The sequence below is a fragment of the Oreochromis niloticus genome, linkage group LG17, assembly GCF_001858045.2.
Source record: "Oreochromis niloticus isolate F11D_XX linkage group LG17, O_niloticus_UMD_NMBU, whole genome shotgun sequence".
NCBI lineage: Eukaryota > Metazoa > Chordata > Actinopteri > Cichliformes > Cichlidae > Oreochromis > Oreochromis niloticus.
This window is the reverse complement of record NC_031981.2, coordinates 8,217,444-8,236,258: the sequence shown is the minus strand read 5'-3', so window position 1 is coordinate 8,236,258 and position 18,815 is coordinate 8,217,444. Positions and strand designations below refer to the sequence as shown.

The 18,815-nt window shown below is 40.4% G+C and overlaps 2 protein-coding genes across 3 annotated transcripts in view; one reads left to right on the top strand and one right to left on the bottom strand.

Annotated features, from left to right (window-relative positions):
• Positions 1 to 13,490, top strand: part of gxylt1b (glucoside xylosyltransferase 1b) — a 51,246-nt gene extending 37,756 nt beyond the window's left edge. Inside the window, exon 7 of the mRNA XM_025899700.1 lies at positions 12,718 to 13,490. Within this exon, the coding sequence (XP_025755485.1) occupies positions 12,718 to 12,747 (30 nt within the window). The 3' untranslated portion in view covers positions 12,748 to 13,490. The remainder of the gene's footprint in view (positions 1 to 12,717) is intronic.
• pdzrn4 (PDZ domain containing ring finger 4) overlaps positions 5,874 to 18,815 on the bottom strand; it is a 45,054-nt gene continuing 32,112 nt past the window's right edge. The window contains exons 4-9 of one of the 2 annotated variants that reach the window (XM_025899698.1): positions 15,125 to 15,223; positions 13,517 to 13,579; positions 10,675 to 10,776; positions 10,380 to 10,487; positions 7,700 to 8,764; positions 5,874 to 7,608 (exon numbers count right to left, since the gene is read on the bottom strand). In XM_025899698.1, coding sequence (XP_025755483.1) covers positions 7,036 to 7,608; positions 7,700 to 8,764; positions 10,380 to 10,487; positions 10,675 to 10,776; positions 13,517 to 13,579; positions 15,125 to 15,223 — 2,010 coding nt within the window. In that variant the 3' untranslated portion in view covers positions 5,874 to 7,035. The remainder of the gene's footprint in view (positions 7,609 to 7,699; positions 8,765 to 10,379; positions 10,488 to 10,674; positions 10,777 to 13,516; positions 13,580 to 15,124; positions 15,224 to 18,815) is intronic. The other variant, XM_005455614.4, reaches the window with a different exon arrangement.

The following is an 18,815-nucleotide window of genomic DNA, read 5'->3' as shown; positions in this document are numbered from 1 at the left end:
AATAGAAGTTTAATGAATGGAAAATTATCAGTCATTACCCCACTCTAATCAGTCATTTATTCCATGATAAGACACAACTCTTGATTGTGCCGCGTATTATAATGTATGGTAGACTTTTTTAGATTTTGTTGGCATGACAAACAAAGCTGATTGATCAAACCGTCATCTGTAGGTCACGCATACCACACCGCGCAAAGATTTAAACCGAGTTCACGTTGTTAATTGTTTTTCTCTGCTATGTGCTTGGCATATTAATATAGTGAGATACTCATGTGACCGTAAACTACAGTCTTGTACTGTTTCCCCTGTAGCGATTTCACTGGAACAACTGGGTGCTAACTGCTGAAATTACCACACAGCAGCACAGTTAATCAACCTTTCGGCTACAAACACCTTAATTACTTGAAACAGCATGTGTAAATGAAACACATGTGTCCAACTGTCCTATTATTGTTGTAGTGATAATTACAACTTTTACTATGGATGTATTATTATCTCTTCTCCTAACACTCTCTTATCAGGGACCAGCAAAAAGCTACAGCTTATTATCCATGACAATGAATGAAAGTAGAGACAATTCACATTAAAAAAATTCTGAAATAATTTAAGTTCACATTTCTAATAGATGTTTTTATTAGTGGTAGTATATAGATATTATTAAAGGTACTAGTTGTGCTAGCAATTGCAAAAACAGAGTAGCGTAACTGTTTGCTTCGCTCTTTCTCACCCACATTTTCCCATTGTTCCCCACCTTCTCTCTGCCCTCCACCTTATGCACCTGTTTCCTGCTCAAGAATAGAGTGGATCACTACTAATAGGAAGGTCGTTGGTTCAATCTCCAGCTCTTTCAGTTTACTAGTATTAGTATTAAAGAGACCTTGGGCAATCTTAAAGTGCCCCCAATATGTGTATATGTGGATAAGAAAGAAAAACACATTATGAACACTGTGTAAACGTGTAAAAAAAACAGAAAATGACCTAGTAATTTTCTGCCAGTACATTATCCACTTTTTTTTAAAGAAAGCTTATGGGCATCTCAGTGAATGGTAAATGATATCATTCAGTACATGATTAAAAATATGGAAAAACATCTGTAAAAATTGCTTGATTTTAAAAACGGTACATTAATTTAGAGTGTATACAACAACAACTCACAAAAATATTTATTTTTATAACAGTGTTTTGATTATTTTATTTTGTGCATGATATCCGGTTAATGTTCTGTCTTGAAGTATGCTTTCACTCCCAAGATAATCTTTTTCTTTATTATAATAGAGCATCAACTGAGAATTTTCTGTTTTATTCCTGTTATTGGTACACTGTAATCACACACAAGAACCCACACACAGTGAGCATCCAAACACATGCATAATGTGCCACCCATCTCCTGTCACAGTGTCTAAACCAGCATCACAGCAAAGAACACCTGACTTTGTTCTAGTTTCTCTCACTCGCTGTTCCTTCAAAGGCATCGTTAGATTAAAGAGAGGCAGGATGCTGCGCTTTTTCGTGAGCTACGCTGCAGCAGCAGGCCCACTCTGCTCACTTCACCCGCTGGAATTTGAATGAGACAGATGAGAAGAATGAAGGAAGACGAATCAGGATGGAATACATGTGGGTGTGTTTGTGTTCAGGGCGCAACTTATTACTGCTACCCCAGTGTCTCGAACAAACAATACTCTAAATTCAGCAATGTTCCAACAATATTCAGGTTTTCCTAAAGCACCTTTGGACAGAAGCCCACATTTAATCAGACAAAACAATAGAGGAAACCTTTTTTTTAAACACTTTTTATGCACATGTTTCTTTATAATTTTTATAATTTATAAAAATGAATGAATATCATATCACATCTGTTATCTGTTAAGAAATTAACAGATTAACAAAAAATAGGTCAGATACATTAAAGTAAAGGCTAGAGAGAGAAAACTATTCTGACACTGTCTTGGTTGGTTTTTATGTCATAACCTGTTCTGACCAGCCACCCACATGGTGATATGACCCCTTGAAAGTTACCCAAAATTTTGTTATTGAAGCTTTTTCCTGTGAACTGTCAGAATACACAAAAGATCCTGGATACCAGGTTATTCTGTTACTCTGTCCTAGGCATTTAATCAGTGCAGTTTTGCTGTTGAAACTAAGGTGTATTTAATGATCTTCATGCTCAGAAAGCTGGTGATAGAAAAAAATGTGTTGAAGAAAAACAAGATATGAGATTTAGATTGTGACCCTTGCAATCAAACTGCAATCAAACATTTGTGATAACTGGCAATGAGTGTTTCACATGACTGAGGAATTTTGGCTCATTCTTTTTTGCAGAATTGTTTTAATTCAGGCACATTGGAGGGTTTTCAGCTATGTCAGTTTAAGGTTATGCCAAAGCATCCCAATCAGACTTCAGTCTGGATTTGAACTAGGCCACTCCAAAATTGTGTTCTTTTTTGAGCCATTCGGTTCAGAGGTGTAACTTGCTGGTGTGTTTCGGATTGTCCTGCTGCATAAGGGACTTCAAGCTTTGGGGCACGAACCGATGCTCCGATGTTTCTGGTAGAGAGCAGAATTCATCGTTCCATGAATTAAGAGAACTTGTCCAGGTTCTAAAGCCTTCGAAGCAGGCCCAAACCATCACACTACTTTTTGTGTGATGTTCTTTTTATGAAATGCTGTTTTAGTTTTACACCTGGTATAGCAGGACTTAAACCTTCCAGAAAAGTCCAACTTTTATTTTCAGTCAGTGCACAGAATATTTCCCCAAAAGTCTTGGAGATCATCAAATTGTTTCTTTTGCAATTTTCTTTGTCTTTTCCCATGGATGCCATTTTTGCCCAGTCTCTTACTTATTGTTGAATCATGAACTCTGACCTTAACTGAGGTAAGTGAGGCCTTCAGTTCCTTAGATGTTATTCTGGGTTCTTTTCTTGACCTCCTGGATGAGTCGTCGATGCATTCTTGGAGTAATTTTGGCCACTACTAGGAAGGTTCACCACTGTTCCACGTTTTCTCCATTTGTGGATAATGGCTCTCAGCGTGGCTCACTGGAGTCCTAAAACCTTAGAAATGGCTTTGTAACCCTTTCCATACTGGTATATGTCAGTGACTGTGTTTCTCATTGTGCTTGAGTTTCTGCATAGGGCCAGGTAAGATTGGACAAATGGATAATTGGATAATTTGGATAATAATAAATGAAATACTTGGGTTATGTTTGTCTGTATATTTGGACTTGTATTAAAGCAGTGCTGACATTCAAATCTAATTGTAGCAAGAAAGTTGTTTAAGGCGTAAGTTGAAATTCTTGAAGATATGCTTAAATGCTAAGGGCTGAATGTGGGATTTACCCTCATTATCTGAATCTGTATATGATCTGACTTTGTGCCGATTGTGTTGGACAGCCAGATATTGATCAGCAGTGACCTGAATCTGATTCATCCAGCTTTCCTCAGTGTCTGCATGCCTGTGCATTTAAAATAAAGTCTTCAAACTTTAGAAGTATTTACTTCTGAAGAGGGGATTTTCTGTGATAACAGCTTATTTATGAAACACTGAAGAAAAGGCAAAGCTTGTTATTCTGTTATCTCTAGAGCCTGAAGCTTGTGTGCAACTTTAGTTTCAAGGCTTAGTATTAAGCTATGTATTTTTGGTCATGCTATTGTGCTTCATACACGTATGGAAATCCAAGCCCGTTCATGCCTAGCCCACCAAACACCACTGGTGTGTAATAGATCAACATTCAAATACATTCAATTATCTTTGCTTTGCACACTGGGATTAATCATTTATAATACTAGGCTGACTGCAGCGAATTATTCCTCAGTTCCTGTGCCACTTCTGTCACACAGATATAACTGGCTGGATATTATATGAGGAGATGGGTAGCTGTGAGAAAAGTAGGTGCAGTGCTTACCTGATTTAATGTTATGCATAAAGGCCCTGGTGATGGGGATGTCACTCGGATGTCTCTCATTAATTCCTCAGTTCAGTGGGCTGTGGACACACACAGTAGACTGACAGGGAATGAGGAGACTTCACCGGTGTCTCTTTAATGCTTTGAAATGGGAGTATAGTTTAGCTTTGATGGCTCCTATCACTAAATGGACATGCACCCCCATCACACACACACCCATCCCTTGCACCAATATCCCACCCCCCACAATGTGAGTCAGTCGTCCTGGTATGAATACATGAATACTGTAAACTGTAGCGACAGGCTAAATTACTATGCATGCAACGAAGACACCAAAGGAAAAAAAAAAATCAAAATGCTTTATGAATTCCTGTGAATATGGAGATCATGAGTCTTGGTAAAGCCTTGAGGCAGGTGTGGTGTTTTTCCATGTGCTGCATTTATTCACCTTGTATGAACTCACTGAGCAATCATTTCTTTATGATCTTTCACAAAGATTTGAGCGTGTAGCCGATTGCACAGTATCGATCAGTCGCTTCACTTTCCACCAGCTACAGCGCATTCCTTTATTATGAGTCTCAGATAAACAGCACGCCCGCCTCCTCTCGTGCTTCCTGATGCACATCCGTACACATCAAATGTGTTGTCTCTCTGCAGGAGACAATGCAGTCTGCAAAGAGTACACTTTTATAAGAATCTCTCTCAAATCCAAACATGTAAACTTCTGTCCTCAGCATGCATAATGCATGGTTTGTTTGAAGAAGACATTCAAAGCGAATCACTAAAAATGGTGTTCTGGGTTCTTTGACACGTAGGAGAGATATGCATAGTAGAAACACCCTATGATTGATATGAATTTTGTCGAGTATTCTGATTTTAGGTACTAATATTTATGTTACATAGGGCCACTCTTGAGCATGCCACTGAATAGGTTGAGTGTAAGGATATATTCTGACTGAAAAAATGCTTATTACCTGTCAGCTCGGTGAGGCTCAGTGGCGGGATGAGCTTAGAGCTTATGAGCTATGTTTACTATCTGAATGTAGAACAACTGGGATCCTCAGAGCTATAGTCATGTTTCATTATGAACAATTATGTTAGAAAAACATAGGCTTTAAAGGCTGTGTGATATAATTTACTGAATGCAAATTCGCTCCAGGATACACTCACCAGAAAACTTTTACCTTCAGAACTGCCTTAATTCACAGCAGCATAACACACTTGTGAGATATTTGCTGGCTGCAGATCCATGATATGAATCAACATATTCCACCACATCCTAAAGGAACTCAATGACATGGACAAGAAACCAGTTTGAGACAATTTGAGCTGACGTGGTGTGTTATCCTGCTGGAAGCAACCATCAGAATATGGTCCTAAAGGGATCGATATGGTCAGCAAAAACACTCAGGTTGGGTGTGACATTTAAACAATATTCAGTAAGTACGAAAGGGATTTAAAAGTGCCGAGATCATATTTCCCACACCATTACACCACCACTGTGAGCTGTAAATACATGGCAGGATGGATCCATGCTTTCATGTTTATGTCACGTTCTCGTCCTACTATCTGAATGAGTCTGTATAAATTGTAGCCTCAGTTTACTTTTCTTAGCTGACAGGAGTAGAAGAATCTCAACGATCAGAAAACCCGCTGTAAGCAAGCACTTGGCAACAGTGGGAAAGAATAACTTTTAACAAGAAGAAACTTCTGGCAGAACCACGCTCAGGGAGGGGCAGTCATCCACCACCACCAGGTGGATGTGAGGGGAAAGAGAAGAGAGCGGGACAAGAGAATAGGACAAATAGCAATATATAGTAGAGAAAGCAAGTTTTTAATAAGTGCTAATGATAAGTGAAGAAGAAATGCTCAGTTCATCATGGGAAGTCTCCAGCAGATTAAGCCTATTGCAGGATAACTAAGAATGTGACTGGCTTATTAAATATTTGGGTAGATATGCAGTTGAACAGGAGGTGATTACTGACTGAAAAAATATGCTTCTACAGATTTTTTTTCTTATTGTTCTTTTATTACAAATATCACCATCAACAAATACTGAACTCAAGGCCTCGTCAATTAACTTTACAGTGAAAACAGCAGATTGAGTTGAAAGGCTGCAAATATTATACATTTTCATTGACAGCGCCTTGAAAAGTGTTGCCTTTTCAAGGCTAGCTGCTCCGAAACATTTTAGACATACTATAAAAATGAATTTACAATAAATACAAACGACAGTAAACAATATAAATAAGAATCTGTTTAACATGTTTAACACAATTCACGCAATTATGTTTCAAAGGGAGGGTTGAAGGTCAGCCATTCCTTTTGCCCCAAAATTCAAATACTTGACAGGTCAGTTTGTTCTGTAAGTTGAGGTAAAGCTGTATCAAAAAAAGCCCTCCCAGCTCATGAACAAAATGAGCGTTTGAGATGGCAAAATTGAGTCTTTCAGTGCCTTAAATTCAGTGCTGCTTATCAGACAAGTCTGACTCAAGTGACTTTATCAACACAATAAAAGCAGTGGTTTTAGATGTGGAATCGTAGTCCTTTAGCAATGTAATGAGGTCTCTCTCACTGCGGGCTAATATACAATCAATTAGTGTCACTTCTGACATCGACGGTTTGGTGGTAACAAACATAAATAAGAAATTAGAATAAAATGCTTACAGTACTTTGACATTCAGTGTAAAAATTTCTTTACAAAAAGCTGTGTGAAAAATATTGTATTTCCCCCATTATAAAAAAAACAACCAAACACCTCGATCGAGGCAAGTGAAGTCGCTTCATGTGCAATGAAACAAAAGAAACGAGAGTAATGGAGACACAGTACGTGGTATACACAAGGTTAATGTGTTGGTCCCTCAGTCTGTTACGTGAATCTGTTTGAACCAACGTGCTACCAGAAGCAGGGAGCATTACCAAAATGCCAGCGTAAAAAACAGTTTGTATGGCCGAGGTCTTGCAATTGATTGTTGAACTATTCAAACATTCTTAAAGTGTTAGTTCCAGAGTTGCTTTGGGAATGCTACAGACGTCTTCGGCATTAACGTATTTGATTTAATCTCAGAAATGTACACTGAGAAAAAACAAGCAGTAGTTCCTCGATTGCTGTCTACCTGACTTAATATCTTGTATTAAACAGTTGTGACAGAAAGAAAGGCATTATGGACTTTGGAGCCCTCTGGGACTCTGGCCCCATGGCTCATCAGCTCCTGGATAGTCATCCAGTTATCCAGGATCTTTTTATTTCGTTTCTTCATCATCTTTTTGTGACTGAGCTCCAAGATATTGATCTCCTTCCTGCCTTCAGCTCCACTCACTGGTCCCTCCTTTAAACACTCCAGGCGGCTCTTTTGCATAAACTCCCTCCTCTTTCTTTGCTCCCTGGCTCGTGCCAGGTGCTGCTTCCTCTCCTCTTTGCTCCAGTAGCGGCCCATCTTCATCTCACTCATGGCGTCATCATCTGTGGTCATGCCTCCGCTCCTCTCCTCTCTGATCCTTAGCGCCCTCTCCCTCAGTATGCGATCACGAGCAGGCCTCCGGGCAACGTATCGCGTCCCGTCAGCTCGAACTTTGACCTTCCACTCTAGTCGTGGTTCCCCAGGGCGTCCGTTACGGTGCACGGGATCTCGGCAGACACTGAGAAGACTCAGCTGGCTCTGAGAATACTCCACGGATGAATGCTGCTGTAGCAGCTGCATGTAGCTCTGCAACAAAGAAAAGAGGGTTAACAACGAGGTGTTCTTCAAATGCGCTTTACTCACAGCCACATCAGCATCAGGTTCACATGCATTATACCTGGAGTTGCTTAGATCCTCCCTGGCCATGATAAGGGGTCGTGTGATATGAAGAAGCGTAAGGAAGCCTTCTCCTTGAGTCTCTGGTCCTCCCTTTCTTCTCACACCTCTCATCATCTGCAGGCAGAGCAGGGTCCGACTCAGACCTGGAAGGGTTGCTCTGATCAGGGCTGCTTGAGATTACAGGACCTGGATCTGCTTGTCTGCTACGACTAGATGTGCCCTGGGGCTTGGGGATAGGAATAGGGCTTGAGGGTGTGGAAGAAGCCAGTCTGAGGTTTTTCTGGTTGGTAATGCTGATGTGTCTCTGCAGAGAGTGGTCAGGAGATCTCTCCATACCCAGTGGTGTTGAGCGTGCACTTTCTGCTGTGTTGTAGGCACTGGAGCTATCTTTCTCGCGCATCTTATCGGCTTCCAACCTCTCTGGGTGTTCGTGAATGTCAGCCAGCCTGCCGTGCCGCTTGTGTCCATCTTTGGTGCTCCTTCCTGGGGAACAGGGCGACGGCTGTGAGTGCTCCTGCTGATGGGACTGGCGGAGCTGATGGGCCTGCATAATGCTCTGGCATTCGAGCTCAATGCTGCGCAGTTCCTCGTTTAGCATCCTCAACTCCTGCTCCACCCCTCCCCCGCCCCCTATGTCATCTACACAATCGCCATCCTCCCCCCCTTGTTCGGTAAGGCTACACTCTATACTGTGTCGAATTGAGTACACCCCACACTCACCCCCGTTTCGGATCTGACACTTGAGCTCCAAGAGTTGCTGGAAACGATTCTCCAAACCCAAGATCCCACCTCCACTATTGCGAACACTCCCTACCCCTTCGTGGCCTTGGCCTGTGGACAGTGTTCTCGTGCTCTGGTTTTCCCGTGGGACAACAGCTCCTCGCCTGGTGTGGGGATGCTCTGCCCGCCACCGCTCCCTTAGGCAATGAGCTGGGCTCCTTCTTTGGAGTTTAGCCAGCAGTGGTTGGTGCTCCGGACTGTCCGTACTGCGTCCAAACCCACTGTCTTGATTGTTGGAAGAACATGTAGCTGTATCTGTTGTCATGCCTTCTTCAGCTTGATGCTGGAGTATTAAAAGAGAAACAGTTGTATTACTTAATGAATGTTTCTATTCTTTGTTGTCAATGATTTACGGTGGTCCCTCGCTATAACGCGGTTGAGTTTTCGTGGCCTCGCCGATTTTTTTTGTGCAATTTTGCATGCTTTTATTTTTTTGTTTGTTTCCTTACAGCACATTGTGTTCTGCGTCCTGATTGGCTGTAGACCATTGTCAATTAATCTCGTGCCGTGTCTCCTGTACAGCACAGAATGTGTTCAGCTTGTCAAATTTACATAAATCTTCGATCGCTAGCAGTGTGACTCTGAAGTGCTGCACTGTATGTTTGTAAGTTTTCTCCCCAACAAACACAACAATGTCGACGAAACATTTTGCACCATCAAAGGCAACCGCAGGTGCCTTTGGTTTCTATAATACTGGACTTATTTTTCTACAAAGGTTTGAATTTTGAGAGTGTTTAAACAAGAGAGAAAAGTATGAAAATGTTCATGCCTGTCTGAGAAAAGTGTATAAACTGTGTAGTGAGGGGTTTACAGCTTTAAAACATCTGTAATAATTGTAAAAAATAAAGTTGGCTACTTCGCGGATTTCACCTATCGCGGGTTATTTTTAGAACGTAACTACCGCGAGGGACCACTGTAGTTTCACAAAGTATTAATAAGTAAAAATTCAGTATAGGCTTCTACTAAGTACAGGAGAAAAGGTATTAAAAGGTAAGGTATTTCTAAAAAAATAAAACATATACTTGGCTGCTTTATCTTTGGACGTAAACAAAGATTAAAAAAACTAACACCATCAAGGTTTCAAAGAACCTACATGAAGTTAAGCTAGGTGGTGCATAAGGATTTAAAAACCTGCAGATAGCTAAACTGCTGTTTTAGGATAATATAGGCACAGCAGCAAGGGCAATGTCTGAATTGTTTTCAAAAATACGTGTTGAGGGTCAGTCAGGTCAAGTACAGCAGGTGGTGAAAATAACTAGTCAAGAACGTCCATACCTCCCCTTCTCGGCCAAACAGGTTCTCGTGCTTTAGATCATGCCGTGGTGCTATAAAACCTTAGCTTAACCCTCATCTACCTAAATATGTAACATACATTAATTTACAGTGAGAAGCAAAATAATAATATTAATAATGATGATGATAGCAAAACATATTTCATCTTAAAGCATCATTAGTTATGTAATTAATATCGAGAAAAAAGCATTTTATTATTATCATTTGTTCAAAATTACAATTAATTTGCATATTTTCAAAAAAATATTTTATTAATACTTTATGCAACTTGCTGCTTTTTCAAGTACAATCTGCATTATTACTTAATAGTTTATTTACCATCCATTTGCCCTGGAATTTCTTAGTTTTTCATATTTTTCAGTAAACATTTTTTGTGTTTTTGTTTGTTTGTCTGGTTCGTTTTGACCCCAATATAAAATCACTGAAATAGACACACAACACAGCCCAGTCATCTGATCTCTCCAGCATTTCCTGGGTCTGTCTTGGGGCCTTCGCGCCTCCTCCCCTCCTTAGCCTAGAACAACGCCAAAACACCTCTCTCTTCACCACTGCACTTTTAATGGACACTTTGTCCGTTGGTTGCTTCACTTAGCGTACCCTCTTACCTCATCTCCCTTGTCAAAGCCATGTTCCTTCTGCTTCCTCCTCTCCTCGAGGATCTCCTCCATGAGCTCCTGTTGCTCATCATCCAGCCATCCAGCCTCCTCATCCAACTGAAATCACAACATCTTGTCAGAAACCTCCCTCTTTCTCTTTGGCTTTGAATGAAAGTGTTTGTGTGTCAGCAGGAACTCCAATCACACTGACAGGAATGGAACGGGAGGCAGGTGCTTTTATTTGACATGACACAGGCTGTCAAGATAGGGCAGGAAGGCTGCATAGGTGTGTATGTGTGTTTACCTGGATTTCTGGCCTTGTCACCAGTAGTGTGATGCTCCTTGCTTCTTCACTTGACAACAGGGCAACAGCCTTCTCTCTGTCTTGTACTTCACAGCCATTTATCTGTACATCAAGATGAGAATAGATGGTTCTGTCAGTGAGAAAGAACTGATACACAAAAGTCTGCATATCTTACAAAAGAAATTAAATGCTTTTTTCTCCATATACCTACCACAAATAAAATGAATTCAAATGTTTTAGCAAGCCACCTTGACCACACTGTCTTTTGATCTTTATCCCCCTTTATCCCCTTCCTCCTCTCTTTTTTAAATACATTTCTTTCTTGGGACTCTCCACGTCTTCGCTGCTGCACTCTTAGCAAAGAGACTCACTCGAGAGTGCATAGTCCGACCTCACAAGAGTCTGCTCTCACCAAACCATCCAGACATACAATTAACTGTTCTTTGACAGGTGGCGTTCATCTTTTCCTCACTAGAGTAATGGGCCTGTCAGAAGAAGATAATAGGGCCAGGAGTACAGCAGGCCTTGCTCCCCACAATCATTCATAGTACCGGGAAACAGAAACAGTGTAGAGAGAATGGAGTGCTGAATGCAATAAATATGGAGGAGGAGTAATGTTGGTATACTGTTGTTCAGACTAGAAGCAAGTTGAGATGTTGCTTACCGAGGTCATCAATAATAAGACGACTTATCTGATTTATGCAATATGAATAAATAACTCCTTTGTGTGAATGTCATAGGCTACACATTCAGGGTGTCCACCAGAAAAATGAGATTCAAGCTGGCGGGTTGGGATCTAACACTGCACTTGCTGGCTGTAACACGATCCACCTGTCATTTTCCACTTGTTATAAAAAAAGGAACAGTGTGGGTCACTTTCTTTTGTGGTGCAAACCACAACCACTCCTTATGACTGTTTAAGCCACTGCCAAAGAAAAGGCAACTGCCATCAGAGAGTTTGGTAAAGCGATAGAGGCAAGGTATGCCGTAAGGTTGCGGTGAGATACTGTCCCAATAAAAGTCTGGAAGTACAGTGGCCCAGAGAGGTCATATGCAACTGCAACTTATGAAAATAGCAGCAAATAGAAAAAGACTGTAAAAGCTTACAAAACACAAAGAACGAAATAGAGAAACATGAAATAGAGGAAACAATAAGAATAGAAGGTAAATACAACACGTGGAATTAAAAACAAAAATCAAAGGAAATTCATACAAAAAAAATGTTGGTGTTTTTGGGGAGACAACAACAGAAACCGAAATGTGAAGGATTACACTGAGACATGCTTAAAAGAAGCAGAGGATGGGATGTTGGGAGGGGTGAAAAAGGTGCAGGTAAAAACACATTAAAAACCAAAAAATGATGATTGTTAGATTGAAATGATGTGATTTTGCATCAGAAAGAGATCAGTTGTGTAACATGCTAAAAAATAATATTGAGTCTGCGTTAAGTGTTTAAGATAAATCCCTTGAGAACTGAGCAGTTTTTATCCCTCTGAATCACTGTGTGTTCCTGAGACACAGTAAAATCTAAAGATAAGTGATTGCTTTGAAGCCTCATTTTTTAATTGTCTTCTAAAGAACTTAAAGACCAGAGGCAAACAGTTCTATAAGCCAGCAGTACACCTCACAGACTGTGTGTCTCTAGAGGCTTAAATAACCCAGCAAGATATTGGTGCAAGCCAATCAGGCGGAAAGCATTTACGTTTACAGTGAATTAGTTGCATGAGTACTATGAGAGTATTTAAATAAATGTAGAAATACATGCACTCACTGATATGCACTGACATATTAATTCATATTTTATCTGAACATGTGCATGAATATAAGAAAATGCAAAATAACAGGCTGTAGATCAAAAAGTAAAAACATAAAATCCATCAGGCAGCTCAGCGTGAGACCCAACGAGGGACCATTCACCTTGGTCACACACACCTGCAAGCCCTTTCACTGTTTATCCTGCTCCCCAGTAGGAAAACTATTTGAGACATTTGAATGTAATATCAAATAGTTATGTTATTATTAATCTCTGGCTCTCTTCCACAGCATGTCCTGTCTTGTCCTGTTTTCATCTGATCATTCCCAATTGGCCGTGGCAGATGGCCACACCTCCCTGAGCCTGGTTCTGCTGGAGTTTTCTTCCTGTTAAAAGAGAGTTTTTCCTTCCCACTGTCGCCAAAGCACTTGCTCATAGGGGATCATATGATTGTTGGGGTTTTCTGACCTTTTTATTTTTATTTTGTACAGTCAATATAAAGTGCCTTGACTCAATCTGTTGTTGTGGTGTAGCGCTGTATATATAAAATTGAAATGAATTTAAAGAACTGCACATATTTTGTTGTTTAAAATCCCTCCTCACAACAATGTGTTGAAAATACTGACATTTCTCACCGTTCATAAATAAAGTGCTGACAGCCCGTCTCGTCTATACACAGCTAATTGTGCCATCTTTACACTGTAGGCAGTGTGACCCCATGGCTGTTTCTGCATAACGGGGAACAGTGAGAAATTGCCAGAGAAAGACAGCGATCCTAGAATTGATGTAATGCCTGGTGTAACTGCAACTAAGGACTTTAATTTCCCTGGTAAAACGAGGTGATTAAAAATACATACGCTTTCCAAGACTGGAGACACCAGCAGCTTGGATATTCTCTAAAAAGGACCGCCTCGAAAACAAGCTGGCGGATGTCCAGATTAAACATAGAAAAACAAAGCATTGCTGTGATATTAAGATCACATGCTGCTAGTGATGCAACTGTGAAGAATACTTGCGCACAGACACAGAGTCAGTTCATAACATAACCTGCTGTTCATGTACTTCGGGCACTGACATGAAAATACCCACCTGCAGAATACGATCTCCTTCCTTTATGCGCCCATCTTTCGCTGCTATGCTGTTCGGCTCAACCTGCACAAAAGAATTTGAAAATCAATGCTGACAGCCAATCACCACACAGCTCTGTATCTCTAAAAGACAGCAGCGATGCACCACACTTGCACCGCTGCTCTTTCATGTCATGTTAGGGGAAAAGTCTGTTTTTTGATATAGAAATGACACTCATTTTTCTTGCCTCCTATTTTTGATAAGATTCAGGTTGATTTTCTCAGGTATTTGTGTCATGTAAAGGAAATGGAGCTACATACGAAGCAGTGAATAAAAGCAATGAGAGAAAGAAGGGAAAGAAGAAACTAAAAACATTAAAAAATCACACGTGTTTGTGGCATAAACATGGTTGTGTTTTAGCAGAATGAAACAGCAGTGCATATTTTTCAAAATGCGTCTCAGTGGATATGAATATAAGCTACGGCACCACCCAAAGCCCTCTTCATAAACTTTGTTGTTCTTGCATTGAAGATCAAGAGATTTAGCGATATGCAGAAAAAGCTAAACTTGGTGGAGTGGGGTTGAAGAAAAAAAAATCATGCTTTTCTGGAAGTTACACCAATACTGCATGCATTATAATACTGGGAATTAGCATTTCTATCCTTCTATCAAACGTATAAAAATAGATCTGTTATGTCGGTTGGAGCCGTCACAATCTGCCGAGGTTCAGCAGGTGCCTGTGCTTTTTTATTTTTGCTTTTTTTCTCCTTTTCATGCTTTTTGAAAACTAACAGGTGAAAAACCGGAGGAATAAGTGGCAGCTCGCAGATTTACAGTGTGTATGAAATTATTTCTGAAAAGACTGAAAATGAGCTAAGCACACTGCATGTCTTTGTGTTTCTGCCATTTATGTCCTTATGTTGCTGAGCTAATCCTCACTGTAGCTCTTACTTTTCCCAGCCTTGCCTTTTGTGTTCATAATGGGATTGAAATTGCACCTGCAGTCAAACTAAACATTTATTGAATTCATTTCACAGCCCCTATAATTCTATCATTCATTCAGCTCTGTCATGGAAAAATGCAATAATTTGTTTTCATTTTGTGTTATTTAAGTTTTTTTTTCAACAGGAAGCAGCGCAAATCATTTGAATTAAAAAAAAAAAAGAACATCCGTAATGCATTTCTTCTTTGATTTGTGCATTTGGCATTCAGATGGTGGATTCCACTAAATGTGCCATTTAATATATTGTGTGTTGGGGGTTGTCGCTCAGAGCTTATTAAAACCTTCGATTCAAACTTGTTTAAGAGGAGGGAATGAGAAAGTCAGGAAGGGAATCACATTTCAAAGCTGACTTCCTTTTTGTTCATGCATGTCTTATTCTGAGTTTATATTTGACTGGCAAACATGTGCTCTGCTTTCCTATGTAAAAACAAGAATTCTTTTGGGATTTCATCCTTTCTTTGACTTTTTATCACTCCAAACAAAGCTGATCATGGGGCCCCCAGTTTATTATGTGATCAGGCAGCTTTGTCTCTTATTGAATTTAATCATTTTTTATTTTTAAGTGCTTCACTGCAGGACAGTTTTCTATCAAAGCTTCAAAGGAAAAGTGTTGTTTCTGTCCCCACCTGGCTCACATAGATCCCAGTGTCCTCCTCCTCATCAGTCCTGTAGCACAGTGTCAGGCCCAGCTTTTCTTGGCTGTTCTGCCTGCATAGCTCCACTTCCTGTTGCAGAAACACGCACACACATAAAAAGAAAAACAGTAAGGACTCTTTGATCGGGACCATTTTAATTAAAAGAAACGTATTGTTTTGCAGCCGCGAGATCTGGACACAGACTGCAGTCATTGAGTCAGCTACAAACTCCTCTGTATACCAGAGTATTCTAGAGTGAGGTCCTCTGTCTGACAGCTAATGCTTGGCCCAAATTGGGTCATGCAACAGGACAATGATTACCACTACAACACCTGCAAATCTTCAACAGAATGGCTTAAAAACAGAAGAGAATCAAGACCTTCAAGTTATTGCAGGTAAAGGTGATTCTACAAGGCAGTTTTTCACAAGACTGCACATTCTTCAGAGTTCTTTCTTACATGACTTTATATACTTTCTGAGTAATGCCTTATAGTGCAGTCAGTCATTTGTATACATAAACCTATCAGTCTTTGCAGCTTGTTGCCAGATTAGCAGGGTGCTAGTCAGTCATACTGATACCAGAATTTTTAATCAGCAGAAGATTTGTGAGGAAGCCTTTTGAATTTGGGTATTTTCAGCGTCAAGAATCTACAGGCTGAGCAGGTTTTTCAGTTCCACGTTGTTTTATCGGGTGTTGCTTCAAAGAGACATATAACTGCAGTGATCACCAAACACGATAAGCAAGCAGAAACACATACAGCACAATAATTTATATAGTGCGAGTATCGCATGACATCATATACATATACATATATAGATATAGGCTCAAATGGAGCTCTGTCAAGTGATCTGTCAATCAATGACATGAAAGTCTGTCAAACTTAAACCGAACATGCGGCAGCATACTGTGCAGATCTTTGATGGCTGTTTTGATGCCATTTCATTCACTGATACCCTCCCACAGGAAATTTCTCTCAATTCAGCCTGACTCACAACTAGTTCCTTTTGATCTCAGCTGTCTCTAAATGTAATCGCATAAAGATAACTCCAGGGGTAATCCTTATTAACCCCTCAGTGCCAAATTCATTTCACTGCTGTGATATGAAAGGCGGGGTGTGGGCTGGATTGTGTGGGATAGATTGTGGGGTATAAAGACACTGAGGGTGGGTGTGGTGTTCATAGGGGGCAAGAATTAAACCCCCCAGCCCCCCCTTTTTTTTGTCATGGGAAACCACGATAGCAAAGATTGACAGGGGGAAGAAATTAATTTCTGTGGCATTTTATCCCCCCTGTGGAAGCAGCCCTGACCTTCAGAGGTTGGGTGGGGCGTGCAAAGGAGTTTACAATATTGCAACACCATGTGCTGGTTTTGACAAGCCACACTCCTCAGCAGTTTAGTACACTGGTTGATTTGTACAGCCCCTGACAGTGAAATAACAACTGCATGCAGTGAGATCAGGCAGCACTAATGCCTAACGTCAGTGCACATTGGGCGGTTCGCCAGGTTTCAGTGGATTACTGGATGCCTGGATCCACGGGTGCTAAAGCTATGAAGTGATTTGATTAGTGATGATTGGATCATAATCTGTGCCGCTGAGTTTGGAGCATGGCACAGCAATGACTTAAAAAGTCATTTCATCCGGCTTGCATTGCATATGACAATTGATGTGGTTTCCCAGCCTAAATAGGGAGGATCACATTTAGCACATGTTACAAATGTATGGGAGAAATAACGACACAATGACAATGGGTGGCATTTTATTACCACATTAAACATCTGGTAGTAACATTTCACTTTTATATGCACTTAACTGTTACTTCATGTTTCATTTTAAAAGAAATAGCTGCCAAGTGTAATGTTCACTGCCTCATTGTGTCCTCATAGTGGCTGATGATGATGCTGATGATATCCTTTCAGCTTTTGCTGTTTCGAAGTGGCGGTTTTTGAATCATAGTGATCATAATTCAGTCAATCCGAAAAAGATTGTGGATGATTTTAAATGACAGACTTCCCACTGACTGCCATTTATTGCGGTAAATAGGTAAAAGTGGAGCCCCGCAGTTTGTGAGACATTGTATCTTTTCTCTTATCACGTGCTTGTTTCTGGCCCAGTACCTTTGTTCATTCTGTATTTTACTTGTTTTTCAGGCTTACTGTTCTCATTGTGCTTCAGCTTCACTGAGCTTTTCAGCTTTTAACTGTTAGCTATGTTAGAGATATTTCAGCTTAATTGAATTCAACTGATTAAGCATTTGGGAATTAAACGGATGTGACTGTAGTAGTAGTAGTAGTGGTGTTTACCAGCTTTATAAGGAAACACTGTCTGTTAAAAAAAAGCGCCTTGAGGTGACTGCTGTTGTGATTTGGCGCTATATAAATAAAATTGAATTGAATTGAATTGTTAGTGACAGAGTGTCCAAAAACCAAGCTATAAATTGGGGCTGTGGGTTTTGAAACACAGAAATGTACCTGGTGCAGAGAGTTTAGTTACAGCTGGAAATAACTACAGAGATATTGCAGTTTCATGGTACGTTTGTTTTTTCTTAATTCTTTCAAATTTGTTGCCTTTTGATCCAGAGAAAGTGGTACTAGGCCTTTTTGCATTTTTTCATTTTGCTTTATACTTCCACGACCCAGCGCTCAATAGGACCCTTTGTTCTTGCACATCTGTTTGCATACCAGTATTTGCTTCAATCTTGGTTTGGGAGATTAAAAATTCAGCATTTGAAGTTTGGCACCTGTTGACAGTCCATAATTAAGACATTAGAACAGGATTAATTTGGCAAACAGATAACTGAATGCTGTCTGGCAGGCAGCTGCCACTTTATTAACCACACTATGCAACCTGGTGATCACACTGAGTCTTCATTAAAATCCGTTGTTCCTCAATATTGCTTTGCCTGGTAGGTGGATATAAAAGATCAAAATGTGTCTGAAGAAAATATCCATTTCCATACCCACATGGTACTGGGTACCCTGTAACTGCAATGGCTTGCTATTCAACTGTGAACTTTATCTTTTAGAATAATAATCAAAGCATCCACATAAAAACTACTTTGAAAGTCTGTTGCTACTTGACGATATTGTGGTATGGTACATTTGGCAGGGTATTATGACTGCAGGGGTACCCATGTGTACGATCAAACTGAAGTGAAGCTAAACCTGTCAGTCAGAAGTAATGTTCCTGGGAATTGCAGCCCTATTCTGTTTCATCCAACAGGAAAGCAATTCATGTTTCAGTTAGATACACATGAATGGACAGAAGAAAGTGTAGACAGCTGATTTGATGTGTGTGCCTGTGCATAGATGTGTGTGCTGACCTTGTTCTGATACTACTGCTATTACCACACACAAGCCCTCCGCCCCTCAACCTTCCCCCGACCCACACAGGAGAGTCTTTTATCCAGACGACTGTAAAGGTAAGACCACAGCTGGCAGCAGACAATACCCTAATGACCCACAATGCAGTTCACTGAACCAGGAAGTGCCTATTAAACCAGCGAAGGCACCTCGGGAGTAGCAAATATCACCCATCACTGTCACCTGGCATGATATTGAGGTCTACTGGCTGATTGGTATGGTTCATCTGTCACAATGGAGACACTTGCAAGTGCACGTGGTAAATGTGCTGTTTTAATCACAAGATTTTAGTAGGAAGGAAAAAGAAACTTAGAGATTAGC